Raw genomic sequence first — 21,646 nt, 5'->3', positions numbered from 1 at the left:
TTCCCAGGCAACATGCAGCCACTGTGTTCTCTGATCATGCAGGACAACAATGAAGCCCAACAGGTCAGGCTCACACGCCGACTGTGTTCTAGAATATTCTGCAACACATGGGGGCTCTGTGGGAAAGATTTTGCAACGGACAGGCTGATGTAGAAATGGTTAGAGAGGGCTTGTGCACAGGCTGGCAGGGCGGGGAGAGGGTGAGGAGCTTATGGGAAACCGCTCCCCTGTAAGTAGCTCCATACCTGCTCCTCCCTGCCCCGCCACTTTTCCAGACGTGCTGCCTAGTCCCCAACCAGCCACGTGGGGCTGTTCCCTGCTGACGCCACATGAAGGATGCAGGGAACAGCGCTGCAGCTGTTGGGGCCTGGGTGCTGCACCTGGAAAAGCAGTGGGGTGGGGAAGAGCAGGTAAGGAGCTCCTTACCAGCTCCTTAAGGGAACCACTCCCCACCCCGTCGAGCCGGCTCAAACACCAGCTCATGCACATCTCTAGAAATGGTTGCTTGAGAGCTTGAAAGACAAGAGTCTAGAGCAACAGAAATGAATCCCAAAGCACTACATAACATTTTGTACAAAACAGTTCATTTTGTTTCAGACTACTCACCCATTCCTTTGAACAAGGTTTGCATGGGAGCAATGCTCAGTGGATGGAACCCCAAACTCTAACTCAGATATATGCTTTCTATATTTTGCTTGGTAATTTTGTGCCTACAGTACATATTTGAACTTGGTTGTAAAAGAACTCTGGCAACAACCACACAAAATTGTATTTCCTTTTGAGTAGCAGAAAGTTGTAACATCATTTCATCAGACCTTTTAAAAAAATAAACCAACATGCACATCACACATTTACATTGGCTTACAGTTACAAAAAAAATAAAAATAAAGAAGAGTCGTACAAACATTTAAAAATAAAAAAGGGAAGCGTGGGTATAACAATACTGATTCAAAACTGAAACGGAAGACAGTTTCTCCCTAGAACACTTTAGGGTTGTTGTTTTTTCCTCAGAGTCCTTATTCCATAAAAGGAATATACTTGAAACACATCCCATTTAAGTGAGATGAGACTGCTAAAGTACTTAAAACAACTAAAAAAATTGAGTTACTCTTTAAAATCTTTCATCACCTAAGTTGTTTATGTCTATTGCATAACAGCAAGAAACTTGCTTTCTTCTGCAAGTGAGGTCAACAAAGAATTCATGTCCCCAATAGCCATGTTGGTTGTGCTTATGGGCATAGCTGGGAATGTAAGAGACGCTCGAGGAGTGGTGAGTCGGGAGGAATTGCGGGAGAGATTCTGAATGATGCTGGGACTTAGGGCTCCTGAAATTAAGCTGGCATGGTCGCCATCATCTATGATAGCATCAAAATCAATCTGCACACCTTCAAGGCTGCTGGCATCTATGCTGTCAACTGTGCTGGTCACCTGGTTGGCCCCTGGGGAAAGAAGCTCTGAAGAATTTGCATCATCAGTCCCCTGCAGCAGGCAGTTAGCTTCTGAAATGGGGAAAGCACCTGTTTTCAAAACTTGCTGGCTAAACCCTGTGGTTTGGTCATACAACTGACCAGAGCAATTCTGCATATTAGAGCAGAATTGTTGTGACTGACCTTGGGACTCTACCTTGATACCATTAACTCTGTGTGGCTGGTTGGATTCCCTTACATGTCCTGGCTGCCGCACCAAATTACTCCTTATTGTGTTTTGCCACCTACCACCACAGTAGCTGGCACAGGGCTGGTAACCTTTGGCAGTCACCAAACCTGATGGCTGAATTCCAACATTGTGAGAAGGTGGCAGGCAATTCTGTGGCCCTTGATAAAAGCTGGTTTGTAAGGGAGCCATAACCTGCTCTATCATCATTTTATTGGAATGATTTACTTCTTGGTAGTGACTGACTTCTTCAACTGATTGATTATGAAGGTACTCCTGGTGAGCCATGTTTCTGCTCTGCATCCTATTAATTACATTGGAAGATTGCTCATCTGATACCACAGAGTAGCCAAAATTTTGCTGGCTCACGTTAGCGGGCATGAAATTGTTTCTCAGCTTTTGCCCTTGAATCACCATGTCACAGGTATTGTCCACAGGTTGTCTTCCAATACTTTCACCAAATAGTTGTGCTTTATTTGACTGCAGGTGGTAAGAATGACTAGTGTCATTGTTCATATTCTGCTGTAAACTGCAAGAGCCATTGTTATCTAGAAGATGCTGGTAACCATTTTGTTGGGTCACACAATTTCTCTCCAGCCCATGGTGCTGTGGTTGGACTACCATGTTGTTATAGAGGCCTAAGGTTTGAGTTTGCTGGATCATTGATCGTTGCCCACATTTTAATTTTGCTGGGGACAAGTCAGAACTTCCTGAGCTTACTTCATTCCACTGAATTGGCAGATCATTTTTACTGTTCTCAGAGTTGTTTAGTGGTGGGGACTGGTCAAAACTATTATTGTTCCCCAAGACTGAACTGGGATGCCCCTTGTTGTTGTCTAATCCACCATTTGGCAGTTGGTTGTACACAGCCTGATTTTGAGAATTCAAATACTGGACTACATCATCCGGTAGGAGATCATCATCATTTAGACTGCCATCTGATTCCACGGTAGCAGCTTCCATGGCCACATTCTCAGAGATACTTGGAGGACAAGGGGAGCAGAAGGTGCGAAACAAGCCACCATCAGAGCGGGTGTAGTTCTGAAGGATGAAGTTGCGCTTTTCCATGGATGGAGGCAAAGTGGAAGAGTTAAAGCTATTGAGACTGTTGAAGCGTTGGACTCTGGGAAAAGAAAGGTTATCAGAGACTGGTCTCACAGGATCACTGGCTCTCCTTGTGCCATTCCCCAACACATCATGAGACAGTAAGTGTCTCCTACTGTAACCATTTGTCCTGCCATCACTACATCTTCGGGGAGAATTCACTGGGGGCAGCGGAGACATTCCAGACTCCCTGCAGTCACCCAACAGTGCCATTCTTGTTTTCAAGCTCATCCTCTCCATATTAGGCAGTGGTGTTGGTGGCGGTCCACCTGTCGCTGCTGCATATTTTGCTTTCAGCCTGTATTGCTGGGCAGGGGTAAGACTGAGAAGACCTGGCAAGCCATCACATTGGCTTCCTTCACTGGATCGCCTAGAAGCATCAGTTGAAATGGGATCATAGGAGTCAGCAACACTAACATTCTGGAGCCTTCCTTCACTCTGGGAAGCATCACTGGATCTACGACTGGAGAAACAAGGAGAAATGCCAGAGGACCTACGGCTGCTCATGTAGGCTGAGCTGATTGTGCTTGTATTGCTGTCCCTTCTGTTCAGCATGTTTAGCAGAGTAATGTCCACATTTGTGAGTTCGTTTTTATTGGATAAAATAGTCATGTTTCCTCCTAAACTGCAGCTGCTGCTTGACTGAGTACCTGTGGGGGGCAGAGTTTGAAAAAGCAAATATACCAAATTAATAATCAATCAGGAGAAAAGCAAAAAAACTCTTATGGAATGAAATGTGTTGCAAGCATTTCAAGAAAATAGCCTTATGTTTCTAAGACTCTGTATAATCAGAAAGATAGTAGGGCCAACTGCATTCTTGGATCCAGCCTCACAGAGTCAAGAATGATATCACAAGGTGAAGTGCTCTCTTTCTCCCCCTCTCCCCCCACAGTGCCACATCATATAATCTCAATCTCAATCTCTCTCTCTCTCTCTGACTGGCTACAATGCCACATAGAATGACTCACACTTGACTCTGTGTTGGCCCAGATCTCACTAGAGGTGATAAAGCTAAATGAGAGGTGTTCTATTTCAGGTGGAGGCTCACACAACTGATACCAATCTATATAAAAAATAAAACAGAAACCCCTTCATATCAAAAACTAGGGTACTGAGGAAAAGCTAAACTAGAATCTTTCTTCCTGACATCTATTTTCTCTGAGGAGGAATTTTTTTCATATGAATTCAGACATGTGAGCCATCACCTGCAGTCCTAATTTGTACAATGCAGACACACGTTTACCAACCAAGTGAGAACCAGGCCGATTTTAGCCTAATTAAATTGTGGGATTCCACTAACTGAACCTATGAAAAGTGGCTGTTTCTTTTTAAACATGGGTTTTAAATAAATTATAATATAAATCAAACCAGGCTTTGAGAAATGAAAGCCAAAATTGCAAAGTATGCAATTCTGAAATTTATCCAGGGTAATTTAAAAACAAATCTTAAATATATGTTGTATGCTATTCAAAAAAGCACTATTGCTTTGCCTTCAGAAGATCAACAGCAATAGAAATTATTTTCTTTTATGTAGTTCCCTCTATTGGAATGAACTTAAGATACAAGGAAATACCACAGATGTTTTGTATGGATGGCTGCAGCAAAATATGTCATGCAATAACAATGGGAAGAAAAATATCTGGGCAAAATCAAAATCCTCCTGATACATGATCAGTGTGTTTTGGGGGCGCATTTTGTTTCCTAATTGCATTTGTGTTTATTATCTATAAGTTCTGGATCAAATTCCAAGAACACTATTCATGAGCAAAACAACTGTTACCAAAATAACTATGGCCTGGCTTTCTCCCTGACATACTAGTTTCACAGAATAAAAAGGTTAAAAAAATTCATAGAATAAAAACAATTATACAGTTTAAAATTAATTTCAATTTCAATTAAAAGCCTGAGAAAACAGGTGTGGCTTAAGGGCCTTCCTAAAAGGAAACAGATGCTCTTATTTTGACAGGGAGCATATTCCAAAGCCTGGTCTCAAGTCACCACCTGGTCCCAAGTTGTCAAGAAGGCCTGGTCCTGAGTCGCCACCAAATGAGCTGGTGGCAACCGTAAATGGGCCTCTCCAGATTATCTCAAGAGGCAACAGGGTACATAACAAAGAAGACACTCTCTTAAGTACCCTGGACCCAAGCCACTGAGGCTTGTCATAGATAATAACCAGCACTTTGTATTTAGCTTGGAAACATATAGGCATCCAGTGAAATTTTTTTTAAATGTGTTATAGAGTCCCTTCGTGTTGTCCCAGATATTAATCTGGCCGCTGCATTCTGTACCAATGGTAGTTTCCAGACTATGTACAAGGGCAACCCCAAGTAGAGTGCACTGCAGTGGTCAAGCCTGGAGGTTACCAGCATATGTACCACTGTTTTAAGGTCATTTATCTTCAGAATTGGGTGTAGCTGACATATCAGCTGAAGCCGATAAAAAGTGCTCCTGGCCACTGCCTCAATCTGAGAAATACTGATAACAACCTGCACCAAACCCCATGATGATCTTTCCCAGTGGTTTTATGTAGATGTTAAAGAGCACTGGAGACAGTATGGTGCCTTGTGGAACTCGATACTTTAGTTCTTGCTTTGCAGAGCAGCAGTCTCCAAGTGACACCATCTGTAAAACAGTGCCACCCAATCCCATCTTCCCCATGTGACCCAGAAGGATACCATGGCCGATGATATCGAAAGCCACTGAGAGATTCAAAAGGATCAGCAGAGTCACACTACCTCTGTCGATAGCCAATTGGGGATCATCTATCAGGCCAATAGGCAGTCTCAGCCCCATAGCCCACTTGAAAACTGGTTTGAAATTGATTTAGATCATCTGTATCATCCAAAACTGCCTGGAGCTGAGAGGCTGCCACCTGCTCAGTTATGCCCAAACATGGAAGATTGGAAATGGGTCTGTAATTATTTAACTCCAAGGGATCCAATGCAGGTTTCTTCAAGAGTGAATAATAATTCAATAAGCCTCCTTAAGACAAGGAGACATCTTGAGCTCCCTCAGAAAATCATTTATAATATTTACCAGACCCTCTCTGATAATACAATTACCAGATGAAATAAGCCAAATTGGGCAAGGATCAAGACAACAGGTTGTAGGACGTACAGACAAAGCAGTTTGTCCACATCCTCATGAGTCATCAACTGAAAATGATCCAATCTAATTCTGTAAGAGGAGTTGCTGGACCTCTCCACAGTAGACTCTGCATTAACTGTGGAATCCAGTTCAGCCTGAATACAAGATATCAGTCAATCAATCCTCCTTATTACGGTCCAAGACCAGCATAAAATAGAGCAGTGAAGCATGATTAAAACAAATTATGAAACCATAAACCTATGTTATTTTACATTTCCGCACTAAAGCTATATAAAGCTATAATACTACCCTTAAAAGAGAGGGTGGCTATAAAGTTATTAAAATTCTAAGCATATAAAAAGTGGAATATATAAAATGCAAAAAACCAGTGGCTAAAATAGAATATATAAAATAAAACATCTAACTAAAAACATTAAAAATGTAGTATAAACAGCAATTTAAAACTATGCAGAGCTGATGCAGAGAAATGGCCTGGCAGTCACAACCCGGAGGATCCTACACTCTGCCACGTAGAACTTGGCGGTGTTAAAAATACAAGATATTTTTATCCTCAAAAAAGTCATTAGAAACATCACAGCAAGTGACTGATGGTTCCAATTTCAAATTCAGGGGGGCGGGGCACATTCTAGCCTCCTCCCAATCCTAGACAACTCTGTTGGATGTTAGTTTGTGGAAGCAATGTGGGCAGAAAAGAACCGCTTCTTTGCTGCCCGCAATGCCAGAGCATAGATCTTCAAGTATGCTCTTTGTTGTGATCTGTTGGATTTGTGCTGACTCTTCCTCCACTTGCACTCTAGTCGTTTATCGCACTGCTTCAGCTTCCATAATTCTTCTTAATACAATGGGGCTAACTTTGAAGCAGGTCAGAGAGGACGCTTAGGAGTAATTGTGTCTAGTGCCCTAGTGAATTCATTAGTCTAGAGTAGGGATCTGAATGGATCAGTTTAGAGGCCCTTTAATGGGCTCCCGAACCAATTCAAAGGTGGGGAAGGATGGAGGAGGGTGCACTTACGCTCCCCACCGCACTTCCCCCTCTGGAGCTTTGCGTAAAAATAGTCTGGCGGGTTGGCAGTGCTCTTCCTTGCTGCCCCATTGATCCCCTGACCAGAAGTGCCTGCCCAAAACATGGGCATGCACATTTCCAGTTGGGGGATCAATGGGGCAGTAAGGAGATACACTGCCACCCTCCTGGGTGGCGGGGAAGAAGTGTAAGTGCAGGTGCTGGTTCCATGAATATCCCAATTCCAGAGCATGGATAGAATCACTAGTTGAACCAACTCTAAACCCTTCCAAGGCTTCTTGCAACCCTATTGTATCCAATTACCTTCTCGGGTGGCTTGGGTCCAGGGTGTCATTTTCAAAGGCAATTTCACAAAAATGTATTACATGCACTGAACATAACTAGTACGTGGACAACTTCAACGAGATCCAAGTTATCCAGATGGGGTGCAGCTGATTAACCAGTCAGAACTAGTAAGAGGTTCTCCTTGCAATGTCCATCACCTGGATGCCAGGGACAAATCTGTGTCTAGGAGTACCTACAAGCTTTATATTAGACATTTTAGAGGGAGTACAAGCCTGTCCAGGACTGGTCAAACTGCTCCAACTGGAGCATTTGAATTTCCAGCATACATCTATTTTATCTATTCTATTCTATTGTCTGTTTTTCCTACTCTAAGGATTAAAGGATCAGAAATTATGGTGACAAACACATAAACATATTATATTTAATGAGCATATCTCACCATTTCCTATGAGAGGCGGCAAGGTAGGGGCTTTGGAAGGTGGCATGGGGTTCAGTCTTGGAAGCACTCCATTGATTTGTTTCAACCTTTCTAGCTTGACTTGCTCCATCCATTTGGTCTCTGTCATATTCCTCCTGGCCTGTAAGCCAAGTGCTGTGGTTGCTGTGGAAATGGTAGAGTCCATGATAGGGGTTTCATCTATGACACTGAGGTCTCCTACACTACCTCTACTGGTCAGATTAAGCTCGATCCCATTGTTGGAATAGTTGCTGATGGGGGACTGTTCGCTGCTGCATGTAGACTGACCACCAGGGCTTGGCTGAGATGTCTGTTTGGAGAAGAGAAAAGAGATAGGGAGGGGAAAAAACAATAAGGACCAGAATGTGACATAGATCCATTATGTTGGAGAAAAGCAGGACAGAAATGAATTTAAAAAATATTTTGCAACATGTCTGATTAATTAACACAATTCACTGTTAAGAGAAGCCCTTTGGAGTCAAGTCTAATGGTCCATCTAGTCTAGTATACTACCTCCAAAAGTGGCCAGTAAAGTACATTATAATTGAAGTATAAAACTACACAGGGTATGAGCAAAATACTCCTATCCTGCCATTATGAAATCTTAGGGTTTTTTGGACATCCTCTGCAATAAAATGTATATGTGACTAATTCCACCTTCTCAAGGTTCTGGACTTGGTTTCTGGAGCTACACCCTCCCCAAAATGACATATGAGAAACCCATTCAGAAAATGCATGGAGTTTCAAAAGCTGTTTTTGATATGGAATGATTCTAAAAAAGGAAAAAGGTCAAAGCACTACCAGGAGAGCCCAAGTCTCTGATCATGCTAAAAGTAGCAATTCAGATCCTGGCCAATATTTTATTTTATATTAGATTTATATCCCATTCTTTCTCCTAGTTGCTCAGGGTGGCGTACATGGTTCACCCCCTCCATTTTATCCTCAACAATCCTGTGAAGTAGGCAAGGCTGAGACTTGACTGACTCAAGATCACCTAGTGAGCTTTATGGTTGAGCAGGGATTTGAACCCAGGGTTTTTCTGTTCCTAGTCTAGCACTCTAACCCACTCTAGTCTAACACTCTAACACTCCTAGTCTAACACTCTAACCCATCTTGACTGTGAATGGTGAAAATATTATTATTAAAAATATGTATTTTTCAACAAGAGGTTCTTAATGTGGTTTACCTAGCAAAGGTTATGACAAAATGGTTCCCCATCCCTAAAGGGCTCACCATCTTTAACAGATTTTAAAAACCAAAAACCACACACACAGAAAACACCAGCAATAGTAACTGGAGACACACTATGCTGGGTCAAATTGGGATGTTTGTCTAATCCCAATGAAGAAGCCAGCTGCTACCACTATAAAACTTAATATTCAGAATGTTACTTTCTATGAACGGCACAATTAATAAATCAAGCTCGATGATAGGAGACTGTCCTGTAGTAGACTGGGCAGTTTAGGATAAAACAGCATTACTCTCAAATACAGATTTCTATGCTAAATATTCTCATAATGCCATCAGAAAGATTTCAACCAGCAGGGAAGCTGAAAATAGCATCAATCCCAGCTTGCAGCTAAAATACTTCCCATTACAACTATTACAACCATTTCCTTGAAGACTCCTCTCCACTGTGTCTCACAGTGGAATCTACTTTTCTTGTGAAATTTGATGGTTTTGTACCTGTGGTGTAGACCTGCCACAGTTAAACATATTTCCCCCTGCAAGGAGGAATTCACAGAAATGTTTCATAAGGTTTATTTTATTGCAGTGATATTCTGTTTGCTGTAGGGAAAAGAAAAAAAAACACACACACCACCTCACAGTTTTTTCATGTAATCAGTACAGCTTCATGTAAAAGAAATCTTAGGAGAGATAAGTGGCTGCAAAGGTTTAGGAGATGTTCCTAAACTGAGTACTGCACATATCAGCTAGATTCTACCAGTATACCCATATTAGCCATATACACAATATATCCAGATTAGCACTGTGTATAATCTGCACTGAAAATAATTTACATTATGTAGCCAGGAAATCTAAATCTGGGCAAGAAAAGGGATATTCTGCAAATTATATAAATTGAGCAAATTTGCATAGCCTCTCATTTTGCATTTTTGAGTATGTTACATTTTTAATCATTTTAATGTATATATCCTAGTTTTAGGAGCTAGGCAGGGCAATTGAATTCTGCCTCTGGATACTGGAAATCTTATGCAATTGCCCCTCTGGCTTCTCAGGTTTCAGCAGACATTGTCCATACATTTTCATGCATATCATGCTGTAAGACTTCCTCTCACTATTTCTTTTTAGATTGAAGCTGAGATTCTCAGGAAGCTGAATACTGTTCTTAGTGTCACATTCTGCACAACTTCTGGACTCTTGCAGAATCCCAGCATACGAACAGCCCTGATTAAGACATGCATTGCAAAGTCATTTTGCTCTCAAGAACAGCCTCCTAGATATTCTCATGCAATTTACTTGTTGGGGATCTGAATTGCCTATCAGCCTTTGATCTGTATGAAGACTCTTGTTGTGCGCTCATTACTTAGAGTTTTTAATGAAATCCAGAATGTCTCAGAGAGTATAACAAAATTATGCTGAAAAGACATTGCATCAATGGGGCAACAAGCATGCAAGTGCTTTCAGGATCAGTGGTAACAAAACAAGATATAGATTTTCCACAGTTTTTGTTCGGTATTATGGACATTCTGTCAAAAAGCGCCGTGGCAATATTGTCAGGGCAACTACATCAAAGCAGTTTCGTGCTAGCAGAACAAAGGAAGATGAGGGTCAGAAGCCTGTTCTTGTAGCTGACAAGTTATTCTCAGCGATCAAGTTCATCCACAAAACAGAGAATGATCACAAATGTGTACATGTCTATGTAGAATTAGACTGATATCTACTTGTATCACATGCCATTTGTTATAAAATGCCCATTTCATTACAGTTGTGAATATATTTAATGGAATGTGCACTACTGAAAATGTTCCCAAACAGCAAGCAAATGGTTTTAAAAAGTGGCAATGAAGAAACTGCGGAGAAGTTAAAATCCCCTCACCTTATTACCCACTGTCCTTAGGAAGTTAGAACAAGTCATTAAAGAGCATTAGATAGAAGAAACATTGGATTAGTACAGTAACAAAAATAAAAAGTTATTTCACAAAACAAGAAGAGAAACTCGGTCAAATTACACCTTACTACTTATTTTAGACTGTGTAACATTTAGTGTTATATGTTCATTCCATTTTCTGCATGGTTCCTAAATTCTTTACTCCTGCTTTTTTCAGAGTCACTCAGATCATTAAGTCTAATGAACTCTTAACTCTACGAAGCTATATTTCTAACAGACCTTAAATACACCCCCAGGGAAAAAATAAAATTCAATTACTCTGGTTCAGTTTCTGATCTGGGCCCTTCCCAACACGAGATGGATTTTACATTCATTTCAGTAGAGGGAGATGATCGTTTGCACAAGCAGATCCCCTTTGAAAAGAATGAGAGGCCTCTGTGTGTAGCGTATTATTGTGTATCTCTGAGTACACACAGAGATTTCTGGATTGAAGGAAATCAATGTGGCAACCTTCATGAAAAGTTATATTAGACACACAGCACACAAATTTGAAGTGACTGGGTCTCAAGTCTGAAACAATGGCCTAGTTTTTATATATACACAATTCTGTGCCTGGCCCATACCACTTCAAGATTGTGGGTGGGAGCTCTTATAATTGAATGCAAGTTTCTCCATCCCCCCAAAATTGCTCAAGACAGAAAATTAGATGTCAGAGAGAAGGATTTGAACTTATTCACCTCCCTTTAAAACTATGTATTTGATGTGTACATGTATGTATTTTTTCCAAGGAGGAGAAAAAAAGATCACCACCTCAGTGAGAAGATGGCCCAAATTCAGCGTTTATGAATCTGAAACCAGGTGCCTATAAATCTTATTTAAATCAAACATTTATAAACATTTTTGTAACTCTTATATTAGCAGTCAATTAAGTGATTACAGAGTTCCCTTAATATGGAGGAACTATATTCAGACCAGTTTAGTCCTTCAGGATAAAGTTCTCCTGCACAAGCCCCTTGTGCCAGAGCACAATACAGTACTCTTGTAAAGCTCCTATTCATTTCAGAGGGGCTTGCACTTGGGACTCTGTCCTAAATAAAGAAAAACCTCATATATGTGAATGGCACAATGACAAACATCTGGATGAGCCCAACTGTGGGTGTGCAGATTTACAATAACATGAACATAGGAATCTGCTTTATACTGGATCAAACCATTGCATTTAGCTCAGTGTTGGTTAATACTGACTTGCTGTGGTTAGGTTTTCAGGCAGGAATCTTCTCCAGCCCTACCTGGAGATGCTAAGGATTGAACCTGGGACTGTCTGCATGCAAGCAGATGCTCTACCACTGAACTATGGCCCCATCTGCTAGGGGACAGTGCTTGCATTTAATCACCCATCCAAATGCAAACCAAGGTGAACTCTGCTTAGCAAAGAGGACAATTCACACTCCATTCGGCAAGACCAGCTCTCTATCCCAGGACATGGGATCTTGCAGTGGATACCTTGATAACTAGGCATTTTAATTGCCTTGATTGTATGAGGATCCAACTGCTCTAATTCAAATCTAAATACATTTTAAAATTCTAATTTGTTGAGATTATGAATTAATACGTCTTGGATTCTGTCACTAGCAGCATCCAAAACTAGTTAGTCATGATTAAGAATCACTGAAATAAATGAAACAAGTTAATCACTATTAACTTGAGTCCAGTAATTTCAATGGGACTTAGTCATGACTAACTTAGTCTGGATGCTGACTGATATACAGGTGCAAAAGGACCTCCAAAATGACACAATCCATGGCACTCAGCTGCCCCTCCCTTTGCCACGCCCTCACCAAAGTAGATCAATGTGAAATCTCAGAGGTCTCCCAAAGCAGCTGCAAATGGCAGCGTTTGAGCCAAGATTCAAATCATGTAAGCATTCAGCCCACCCAAACCACAAATGCTTTCCTACTCTGTCTGATTTTAATTTGTTTTAAGTTGTATTGGACCTGCCAGATACCATTTATCATTCATGTTGAGATTATTCTTCGAAAAGACAAAAGGTTAGAGCGACAGCATTTTATAATGAATTCCTAAACCACCCACAACTTTACTGGTGAAACATTAAACACAAACACATACGCACAAAATGTTGCATACCATTGGCTTTTCCGACTTGACAGCTTTAACCTGGAGGCATTCTTCACGCTTTGAGGTAGTGTTGCTGAGATCTTTTTGCTCACCAGTTGCACCCTGAGTCTGATGGCCTGGGGATCTAGACTGAGAATGACTGCCTTGGTCTCTTGAGGGGGGATGCCTCGGATGAATGTCTCCACGTTGCTTCTTGGTAACGTGTGCCTCAGGGCCATGCACAGTCTTCACATGTTTTCGGAGAGAACTGGGATCTGTGTAGCGCTTTGTGCAGCCTGGTATCTTGCAGACATAGGGTTTCTATAAGTGGGGGAAAGTTAGAATTAGTTTCAAATTATTCCAGAAGGCATTTAAACAATAGGATTGCAGCCTTAGTCCCATATGAACAGAGAATAAGTAAATTGGCTTGCAATCAAGCACTCCATCCTTTACTGGTTGGTAGGATGGCTATATATAATTTTTTCTAGTAGTTGATAATTTGGGGCTATGAAGCATCCCATATTTTTCCACGAATACAGATTCCTATTGGTGATTGTTACTGTTGCCACTGATTCCTGGACCAGACATACATTCAAAGTAAATAAATAAAGTTGAGTATAATAAATTGGCTGGAGAAGTCTACTAATTCTGTGATTCTTCAGGCAGAATATTACCAAAAGAAGATAAGGGGTGTGTGTGTGTGTGTGTGTGTGTGTGTGTGTGTGTGTGTGTGTGTGTGTGTGTGTGTGTGTGTGTCCATGTCCTCATCTCTCTCTGGTCAGGCAGATTTCTGGGCTAAATCTAGAAAAGAGAATCTTCCGAAATGATACTCCATAGAAAAGGAAGGGTGCAGTTGTGAGAAGTTTTGTTTTGTTTTTTAGGGGAAAGCTGGAAAAGAGGATCTAGAATAAAAAAATATGAAACACAATATACATGTTTTGAATGTTACTCTTTATTTATTTATTTATAAATAATATCAAGAGTTTTGAGGAAGAAACATCAGTCATTCTTTCACAATAATCTCTCCTACAAATTTCTGATTATCTACTTTGGTCTTTATCACAGACATAAATTCACCAGTTACAACTCAAAGGAGGATGATTCAGAAGGAACTTGTCACTGAGCAGCCAATAGGTGTCACTAGTAAACAGCATTTAAATTCTTCTTAGGGCTTCTTCCCATATTCTCATAATTCTTCTAGTTAGTTATTTTTGTATAGAAATAATACATGCACCATCTTATGGGAAGTTGGCAAAAATGTTTATTTTTCTCTGAATGTATAGGCTGCGAAGTTGATGAGCTAGCTTCACAAAAATAATGCCAACATTCTTTTTTACCCTCCTTCAGGGATCTAATGGGGTGTGCACCGACTGTTCAATGTCGAACTGGTTCACATGGAACTGGGCTTGTTTGGTGGTTCAATTGTGAACCAAAAGGAGGCTGGTTCAGTCTGTTATCGAACTGGACCAAGCCAGGTTCGATGCGAACTGGTTCGACATTGAAGGGGGAGCAGCCAGAGGGGTGGGGGAGTGGTATGAAAAGTAGTTAGAAGTTCTGACCCATTCACTGCCCTCAGTACAGCTGAATCATCAGCTGGGTCACTCTTTAAACCGCCTGCCTGAGTGGCAGTGGCCTGCTGCTGTGTGCGGGAGGCCAATTTTATAGAGCGATCCAGCTGTACTAGAACATAAGAACAGCCCTGCTGGATCAGGCCCAAGGCTCATCTAGTCCAGCATCCTGTTTCGCACAGTGGCCCACCAGATGCCGCTGGAAGCCACAGGCAGGAGTTGAGGGCATGCCCTCTCTCCTGCTATTTCTCCCCCTCAACTGGTACTCAGAGGCATCCTGCCTTTGAAGCTGGAGCTGACCTATAGCCCTCCAACTAGTAGCCGATGATAGACCTCTCCTCCATAAAGTTATCCAAACCCCTCTTAAAGCCATCCAGGTTGTTGGCTGTCACCACATCTTGTGGCATAGAATTCCACAAGTTGATTATGCATTGTGTGAACAAGTACTTCTGTTTGTTGATCCTAGATTTCCCTGCAGTCAATTTCATGGGATGACCCCTGGTTCTAGTGTTATAGGAGAGGGAGGAGAATTTCTCTCTCTCTCCACTTTCTCCATGCCATGCATGATTGTATAGACCTCTATCATGTCTCCCCACAGTCGTCTTTTTTCTAAACTAAAAAGCCCCAGGTGTTGTAGCCTTGCTTCATAAGAAAGGTGCTCTAGGCCCCTGATCATCTTGGTTGCCCTATTCTGCACCTTATCCAGTTCTATAATGTCCTTTTTTAGATGTGGTGACCAGAATTGTATGCAGTACTCCAGGTGTGGCCGCACCATTGTTTTGGGGGCCAGTGAGTACTGGGGGCCAGTGAGCGGCAGCGAGCAGGTAAGAACCTTAAACAATATTTCTCACTGCTCTCCTGCCTCACCAGATTCCCCTTTACAAGTATTGCCGCCCGAACCACTGAACCGGGTCGACTGAAAGGTTTGATTGAACTGGTTCAGAGGAACAGGTTTGGTTTGTATTTGATTCAAATTCGAACTGGACCATGTTTTGGGGTTCATGCACACCCCTATAATCTAAGTGTAGGGAAAATGTATTATGTAAGGTGGTCCTTACGGTAGTAGAGCATCTTCTGCACCTTGAATAATAAAATGATTAGCACTGGGTATCAGCACAGATCTGGCAGTAATTAAACACCAAAGAGCCATGGAAGTAATGTCATGAGCCTAAGGGAAATTTAGACTTGTATTTCTTAAGTGACAGCCCCAAATAAAGTTCACTGAAACTGAGGGAAGTTCCAAAAAGCTCGCAATATGGCATAGGAGTTAGCTGTCAAAAGACAAAACTTGAACAAATCCACTGGAACCTGTTTAAAACCACAGCAGAAGGCTTCTAGTATCCTCCCCTTCATGTGCAGAAGCGAGTCCACAAGCTAGAGGCTTGTTCCCACCATAACAAGCCATGGTTTGTTGTGACATCAGAATGAGGCCAGTTTTGTTCCAATGACCAACCCTACACAGCACTTGTATCACTGGTTTTGTCCTGCCATCCAAACACAGAAGTTGTTTTGGATGTGGTAGGGCACAAGTTGCTGTTTGTGGCACTGCAGCTGAAGCAGATCTAAAAGAACGAACTGGGCTCCTAGACATACTTACTTGAAAACAAGTTGAACAGAAATCAATGGGACTTTCCTTCAAGTAACCTGGATTTTGTTTTGTTAAGTGCGGGGAGCCAGATTCTTGATAAAATAGCCAGGGCCCTTTTTAAAATAAATATGTTGTTAAAATGATTTGTTGCTTTGAATATATATATATATATATTTAAACATAGTGGTTTAATGATTTTTTTTAAAAAAAGTTTATATCTTACAATAAATTATTCCGACTGCACTATGTCTATGCATGGTTGATGGAATTTTACTGCCCATGTGCTTCCTTACCTCATTGGAATGAGTTCTGTTTTGGTGCTTGGCGCGATCAGACGCATTTGAGAACGCTTTGTTGCAGCCCTCATGTTCGCAGACATATGGTTTCTCTCCAGTGTGAGATCTCAAGTGGGTTTTCAAGTTTTCCAGCCTGGAGTAGGCCTTTGTACAGCCTTCAAACTGTAGAGAACATGTAAATTTTGATTATTCTAAACACTTGGAGCTGCAGGAAGCAGGACGGGAGCAATCCAATGAAACAATACCACATTTGGGTGGGGGGAGGCTGCTTTAGATACAATATCCAATGTGTTCAAAATTTCTCCCCTTTCTTTGATTCAGTCCATCATAATCCCCAGATAAAAGTAATAAGATTTTTGATATTGTAATGCAAGTCTGAATCATTAATTTAATTTTGCTTGCTTGGTTTTATCCAGCTGACCTCTGTTGCAAATAGAATGTCTGAATAGATGGACTCTTGATCTTTTAGCTTTATGAACTTCATCTCAACTACAAAATACAATCAAATGAATAGTATTTGAATTTAGATCTGAACCTATAGATAGGCTTTCACAGGGAAGATGCTCTGTCTTGCTCTACGTTCTTTAGTTCAGCAATATATTTTTTTGAGGAGGGATAACTAGTACTGCTCTGAATATTTTAAATGAAAGCACCCTTTGAATTGATTGCTTTATTCTCATTGTAATCTCATCCACTCTGTTTGGAGAGGTCTTTGGGGCACTATTCACAGTCTCTCTCCACCCTAAATAATGTGGTCTCATAGCAAGCTTGGCTATGCCTTGGCCACTCTTAACTAGAGATAATACAAGAGAAGGTTAGATAGCACTAGTACAGCACAGATTGTCCTATTTACTCCCCTCTATTGTGCAAACTACCAGTTTATTCTTACCCTTGAAGTCATAGTGTTTCATTAGGTTTCATAAGGCATTTCATTATGCCATAACTCAGAACTTCACAAACCCCAGGCACCAGGGAGCCATGGTGCCTAGAAATTCAACGGTGGTGCCTGGACTACGATATTCAGAGCTTAAGTTATTTTAAAAAAATCTTTGTCTCATGCAGCTCTATTTCTGTTCTAAGTTATGTTACCTGTAAAATGGATAAAGAGAAACCCATTTACCCTCCTCCCTATGTCTGTCACTAAGTCTGGTAATTTTGGCAAGTGTTCATTGTCTGGCTCCTACATTTTTGGGCTGGCTCCTAGATCAACAACAACAAATTGTCAAGGCCTAGCATACCTGTGTAAATACAAAAAAGAAAGGGGAAAGGAAACGACTCTCATCTGGCTGATTTAGTGCCATTTACTCACAGTGCATTTGTGTGGCTTTTCTCCTGTGTGCCTCCTCATGTGTACCACCAGCATGTACTGGGCTTTGAATGGCTTCTGCTCTCGAGAACAATCCAGCCATCGACATACAAACTCTTTCTTCTCCCCATGTATGTGATCATTGTTGATATGCTGTGTGAATAGAAACATTATTAAAGTTCCATTTCAGTGGTCTTCTTCTTAGAACATTTGTTCTCAGAATATCAGTGGTCAGAGAAAGCCAGATGGGTCTTGCTCATGGCTTTCAGAAGAATACAAAAACACAACGATACCTTTGTTATATATTGAATACTAGCCTTAGGCTATTCTTCTTCTTAACATATATAAATTATACCTGCTTATTCAAGCCCCCAAATGTTTTAAGAACATAAGAGAAGCCCTGCTGGATGTTTTAAATGTTTTAAGAACACAAGACAGCCCAAGGCCTATCTAGTCCAGCATCCTGTTCCACACAGTGGCCCACCAGATGCCTCTGGGGAACCCACAGGCAAGAGGTATGTGCATACCCTCTCTCCTACTGTTGCTCCCCTGCAACTGGTACTGAAAGGCATCGTGCCTCTGAGGCTAGAGGTGGCCCACAGTCAGTTTTCATAAATGCCAACTATTTTTTGCATCGTCAAAACAACACCAGAGAATACATTACTTTGGACAACTTACTGAGTGGAATTAACCTTCTTTTTCCTTTTTGACAATTGTACTCCTTTGGAAAGTTTGAGAAATTTTACTCTTTATGAGTTTAGATATGACCATTAGTGCAACTCTCATCATAGTAGAAGGTTTTGTATATTGCAGAAATGGGGGTGAGACGTGTCTCTGGGCACTCTGCCCCATCAGTACTCATGAGGCCTCATTTGTAGAGCACTAAGAGTGAGCAGGTGCTGCCCACTCCAATTCAAGGAGAGTGTGCAGGGTTTGCTGACACTGAGCCCAGTGCAGCACTGTAGTTTTCCCCTTTGGGATTAATTCATGCCACTATGAAGAGCTGGTACTGGGAAATGCCCCTGCCTCTCCTTTCTGGAGCCAGTTTCCTTACTTATTTCTCTGATCATGTTGTGACATGGCATGTTAGTGATGAAGTGGTAAAACATGGGAAACTAATGATACCTACCTACCTACCTACCTACCTACCTACCTACCTACCTACCTACCGCGGCAGCCTTGTTACTCTTTGGCCTTATATTAATGTTCTAACTCATTTATGAGGGGTGAGTTATACAGGTCCCTCATTGATTTAATGCAATATTGCCTCCTGTGGTATATATTCTCAGGTCTACTTCATAATCCACAAAGCATCACATGACCACAACCATGGCAAACATGCACATACAGCTTTTCAACAAATGTTCTCAAAGCCATTTACATAAAAAAATAATAAAAAGAGAGGATGGTTCCCCGTCTCCAAAGGGCTCACAATCTAAAAAGAAACATAAGGTAGACACCAGCAACAGCCACTGGAGGGATGCTGTGCTGGGGCTGGATAGGGACAGTTGCTCTCCCCCTGCTCAAAAGAAAAGAATCGTCACTTTAGAAGGTTTCTTTTTGCTCAGTAAGCTGAATTCAATGTGAGCTAATTGGCCAGACCAAGCCCACAGAATTTTCTAAGTAACAGAGATGCTGGTTTAAAGAGTTCCACAGAAAATGAAATACAACCAGTCCCCTGAATTTTGAATGAAGCGGACATTCATGCCACAGTGTTTCCCATATACTGGTAGCTATCATCACATGGTTACCAGCTGAAGGAAACAACTGTCAACAATTAGCAGTCACTGGCAGCATCCTTATTCTGCAAATGCTGTATTTGTCAATAGGATGTAAGATAGCCTGGTCATCTGTTAATGTTCATTGCCAGTAAGAGAAACATACGTTTGCAATTAAATTGATAGACCTAATATTCAATGGGAAGTGCAAGCAAAATATAGATTTGCAAAAAGAGAAAGAGAGAGCACTACTGCAATTATGCCACAAGGTGGCCTCCTCCCTCAGGTTTTATGTGCAGCTTGCAACCAGATGAGAGGGAATCTTTCACCAACTACCCTCTTCATAAGTAGCTCAAGGAAAAGTCAGACATTCAGGAAGTCAGTAGTTCATACTGGACCACAAAAAGATAGTCAACCAAATAAACTCACTTATGTTCACAATTATATGGCATCCCTATGGCAAACAGATGCAAGTTTCTTATAAAAGAAAACTTAAAAAAAAAACTTTATTACCATTTTCTTTAAAGTTAGGATGGCACACACAGCATATGAACTGAACAGATGTGCTGGACCACGTACAGCATGTAATCTTTAAGAGTTTATGTTTCAAGTGCATATCTCTGTAGTCCATTCATATTACATGGGCCTGAACTGAGAGTGTACAGATGGCCGGTATTTTGAAAGTGAATCAGGGTAGTATGAAGAGGTTTATGTGCACTCCTATTTCCTGAAAGAAAAAGAAGTGATGGCAGAAAACTCAATCTATTAAATGAACAACTCGGCACATCTTTCTGAATTACTGTAAATTTAATAAGAAGAAAAAGCAGGCCTGATCTCATAAGAATTCTTCTTACAGGAGCAGAATGGATCACTTTCAGTTTGTGATTCCTGAGGATGTGACCCAACTACTTCGGATTGTTCTCTTGACCCTTGCCAACTTGGCAAATTTCATCTGGCAATTGTATTGTCAGGGAGGGTCTGGTAAATATTATAAATGCTTCTCTGAGGGAGCGCAGGATGCCTCCTTGTCTTAAGGAGGCTATTATTAGACCACTCTCGAAGAAACCTGCATTGGATCCCTTGGAGTTAGCTAATCACAGGCCAGTTTTCAACTTCCATGGCTGGGCAAGGTGACTGAGCAGGGGCAGCCGCTCAGGTCTAGGCAATTTTGGATGATACGGATTATCTAGACCCATTTCAAGCTGGCTTTATGGTGGACTATTGGATTGAGACTGCCTTGGTTGGCCTGATGGATGATCTCCAATTGGCTATTGACAGAGGGAGTGTATCTCTGCTGATCCTTTTGGATCTCTCAGTGGCTTTCAATACTATTGACCATGGTATCCTTGCTGGTCGCCTGAGGGAGGCACTGCTTTATAGATGGTGTCGCTTGGAGAGTGCTGCTCTGCAAAGCGAGAACTAAAGTATGGAGTTCCACAAGGCTCCATACTGTTTCCAATGCTCTTTAACATCTACATGAAACTGTTAGGAGCGGTCATCAGGAGGTTTGGTGCAGGGTGTTTTCAATATGCTGATGACACCCAGATCTATTTCACCATATCCACCTCATCAGGAAATGGCATAACTTTCCTAAATGCCTGGCTGCAGGCAGTAATGGGCTGGATGAGGGATAACAAAGTTGAATCCAAAAAAGATGGTGGTACTGACTGTGGGATGTGGAGACTCAAGATATGGTTTAGACCTGCCTGTTTGGGATGGGGTTACACTCCCCGTGAAAGATCAGGTATGTAGCTTAGGAGTGCACCTGGATCCACAACTCTCTCTGGTTTCTCTGACTGAGGCAGTGACCAGGAGTGCTTTTTTTTGGCTGATACCTCAGCTACACCTGTTTCTGGAGATAAATGATCTTAAAATAGTGGTACATATGCTGGTAACTTCCAGGCTTGACTACTGCAATGCACTCTGCGTGGAGCTGTCTTTGTACATAGTCCAGAAACTACAATTGGTTCAGAATGTGGCAGCCAGACTGCTCTCTGGGACAACCTGAAGGGACCATATAACATTGATTTTAAAGGAACTGCACTAGAAATGTATGTTTCTGAGAAAATTAAAAGATGCTGGTTATTACCTATAAAACCCTCAATGGCTTGGATCCAAGGTACCTGCCTTCTCTGTCATGAGCTCTGTCGCGTCTTGCATTCATCTGGAGAGGTCCGGTTATAGTTGCCACCAGCTCACTTGGTGGTGACTTGGGACCGGGCCTTCTCTATGGTTGTCCCAGAGTTTTGGAATAAGCTCCTTGCCAAAATGAGAGCATTTCCATCTCTGATTGCTTTTAGGAAGACCCTCAAGACCTGTTTTCTCAGGCTTTTAAGTGAAACTAATTTTAAACT

At 41.5% G+C, this 21,646-nt stretch overlaps 1 protein-coding gene across 5 annotated transcripts in view; it reads right to left on the bottom strand.

Annotated features, from left to right (window-relative positions):
- Window positions 1-745: 745 nt before the first annotated feature.
- The window catches only part of GLI3 (GLI family zinc finger 3), a 376,435-nt gene continuing 355,534 nt past the window's right edge, over window positions 746-21,646 (bottom strand). For all 5 annotated transcript variants that reach the window (XM_053264771.1, XM_053264773.1, XM_053264772.1 and 2 more), the window contains 5 exons: window positions 17,578-17,727; window positions 16,266-16,430; window positions 12,847-13,137; window positions 7,611-7,938; window positions 746-3,407 (listed from right to left, as the gene is read on the bottom strand). In XM_053264771.1, coding sequence (XP_053120746.1) covers window positions 1,144-3,407; window positions 7,611-7,938; window positions 12,847-13,137; window positions 16,266-16,430; window positions 17,578-17,727 — 3,198 coding nt within the window. In that variant the 3' untranslated portion in view covers window positions 746-1,143. The remainder of the gene's footprint in view (window positions 3,408-7,610; window positions 7,939-12,846; window positions 13,138-16,265; window positions 16,431-17,577; window positions 17,728-21,646) is intronic.

Source organism: Hemicordylus capensis, chromosome 6 (genome assembly GCF_027244095.1).
Source record: "Hemicordylus capensis ecotype Gifberg chromosome 6, rHemCap1.1.pri, whole genome shotgun sequence".
NCBI lineage: Eukaryota > Metazoa > Chordata > Lepidosauria > Squamata > Cordylidae > Hemicordylus > Hemicordylus capensis.
Note: the sequence above shows the minus strand (reverse complement) of the source record. Positions and strands in the feature narration are given on the sequence as shown.